Raw genomic sequence first — 2,707 nt, 5'->3', positions numbered from 1 at the left:
ATTCTTATCATCTCTAATACCTTCAATAAATGACGTCGCAGCTACGTCAAAAATCTAATCACATTATCAAATTTTAAGAAGCATTAATAAGGATAAGATAAAGTTCTTAAAGATATGATAACAATTTACAATAAAAGCATCAATTCAAGAATGAATTCGAGACAGTTTTTGATTGCGGTTGAAAATGATTCGTCAAATCTTCGTATTGTGCGCTTTAGTGGCTTTGGCCTTCGCTACACGTAAGGGAAATTTAGTTTTATGTGACAATTAGAGATTTTAATGTGCTACAATTGTCATAAAACTTGAGAACTAAGCATAAACATAAATATTTTACAGCTCTCCGTGAGGGTTTCGAGAGCAGAATTGTTGGAGGAACTAATGCCAACATTGCTGATATTCCATGGCAAGTGTCATTGAGAACATTAGCTAACTTCCATTTCTGCGGTGGTTCAATTATTAGCAACAGATGGATCGTTACAGCAGGTATGTAAAATTAAATCCAAGTGACCCAGAAAATCCAAAAAATGCCTTAAGGGAAATTAATTAATGGAAGTTCGTCATTCCAATGAAAAGAATGCTAAAACCAACAAACAATTAATTAAAAATTCAATTAATTTTCTTAGCTCATTGTACCGTTGGTAGAGCTGGAAACTCAGTCAATGTTGTTGTTGGAACTGCAACTTTGAATGCCGGTGGTGTTACACATCGTAGTAACAGAATCATCAACAATCCAAATTACAATGTAAGTATTTCTGTTGCTTTAAGTGTCCATTAAGTATTAATGGCAATTCCTTCAATTTTAAACAGGCAAACACAATTGCCTTCGATGTCTCAGTCGTTGAAACTGCAACAACCATCACATTCACAACCAATGCTCGTGCTATTCCCATGAACAGTAACACAATCGGAGGTGGACAAACAGTCGTTGTTTCAGGATGGGGTGGAACCACACAAAGCGGAGGTGCTTCACCAAATCAACTTCAAAGACTCACAAAGTCAACTTTGACAAATGCTGATTGCCGTGCCAGACACACAACTGCTAATGCTGCTTTCGTCTTTGACCATAAAATCTGCACATTCACAAGAGAAGGACAAGGTATCTGCCAAGGAGATTCTGGTGGCCCATTGACATTGAACGGACAACTTATCGGTATTGTCTCATGGAATATCCCATGCGCAAGAGGATTCCCAGACGCATATGATCGTATCTCATCACATCGTCAATGGATCTTACAAAACACAGGAGTTTAAATTGAGTTATGGCTGGATTTTTTGATAAAAAGTGATATTAAAAGCTGAATTTTGATCTTATGGCTTTGAAGATTAATAAATAAAAAAATGTTTGTTATCTTGAAAATGAAATGGCAATTTTGTGATTCTTAATAGAGCTTTGTTCGGTGGATTGTTAAGCACCTGCTATTGATAAGCTGTTTGCCGACCGTTTTTTAAAGTGATAAGTCGATTGCAGGCCATTTTGTAAGTGATAAGTCAATCGCAGGCTATTCTGGAAGTGAGATAGTAAGGAATTTGTGATTGATTGATTCTATTTTAAGATCATAGGTTCGATTCCTAGTCGATATCGATCATTGAATGAAACAGTTTGTCGTCGACTGAGTTATTGTCCACTGACGATTGGAGATTTCAAAATACCAAAACAGAATATCTTGTCCACTAGGACACTGGTACGTCGCCGTATATGCGGTAAGAGGTGAAGATGCCAGATACTCCTGTGACGTCTGATTTCGATCCGAATCGCATTGTGCCTTTCAGGAAGTCAACAGACACAAACTTTAAAGGACCTGCTTTTTGAACAGACACTTCAAAACGAAGAACATTCTTCAGAGTCCGGATAAAATCCATGGATTCCACGATCTAATCCATAATTTCCATGGATTCCATTGATTCCATCAAAAAATCCATTAATTCCAAGAATTCCATAAATTTTTCCATGGATTCCACAAATTCCACAAAATCCATGGAATCCATAGTTTCTGCCAGATGATCCACTCCCCATTCCTAATATTTCCATCCCTAGAACGAACGGAATCAATTTCCCATCCTCATCACCGCAACGCATTTCCACTCAACTAAGCAATTTTCTTCAACTTCCTCAAATTCAATCACGAACATCAAACGCAAACAAATTAATTTAATGACCACAATCAACATAACTGAAGAAGATATACACACCTTACATAACACGATTAATGAGAAGGAATACCTGCACATGATCATTATAAAGCAATACGTAAACATTGATGCTTCATTTCTTTAAATAATTTTTTTCATACATCGCATCGATCGTTGAACTTAAACTTTTCTTTTCTGCCTTCGATCAAAACAAAAACAAAAAATCACTTGCTCGGTAGCGAGCCATTGCGAGATGGCAATGACGTTTATCTGAATCTAGCTAGTTTGCATTGTGGCTTTATGCCATGAGAAAAACTTGTTTCCATTCATTTCATATTTTTATTTTCATGCTTTTTCTTTCATTTTTTAAAGGGGGAAATTAAGAAAAATTTTGTAAGTGAGATGGAGACAGGCGAGAAAGAGAAGTCGAATGACCAGAAAAAGTAATCAGCGACATTGAAATCATAACTTTATTCATGGAAGTATTATTAAGTATGGTTTGAGATTGCTCTGCTGGTAAATGGTAAATGGTTTTGTGACGATAAAAATACAGAAGAAATGAAGTAAGAAGGTTTGT

The 2,707-nt window shown here is 36.2% G+C and overlaps 1 protein-coding gene across 1 annotated transcript; it reads left to right on the top strand.

Moving 5' to 3' along the window:
* Positions 1 to 154: 154 nt before the first annotated feature.
* On the top strand, positions 155 to 1,362 carry LOC139093885 (chymotrypsin-2-like). Its single transcript, XM_070644735.1, has 4 exons — positions 155 to 239; positions 337 to 483; positions 624 to 742; positions 808 to 1,362. Exons 1-4 carry the CDS (start codon positions 185 to 187, stop codon positions 1,249 to 1,251), a joined length of 765 nt encoding a protein of 254 aa, XP_070500836.1. The 5' UTR covers positions 155 to 184; the 3' UTR covers positions 1,252 to 1,362.
* The last annotated feature ends 1,345 nt before the right edge of the window (positions 1,363 to 2,707 follow it).

This window comes from Chironomus tepperi, unplaced genomic scaffold (genome assembly GCF_022539635.2).
Source record: "Chironomus tepperi strain 1889 unplaced genomic scaffold, CSIRO-AGI_Ctep_v1 contig_346, whole genome shotgun sequence".
In the NCBI taxonomy this organism is placed as follows: domain Eukaryota; kingdom Metazoa; phylum Arthropoda; class Insecta; order Diptera; family Chironomidae; genus Chironomus; species Chironomus tepperi.
Note: the sequence above shows the minus strand (reverse complement) of the source record. Positions and strands in the feature narration are given on the sequence as shown.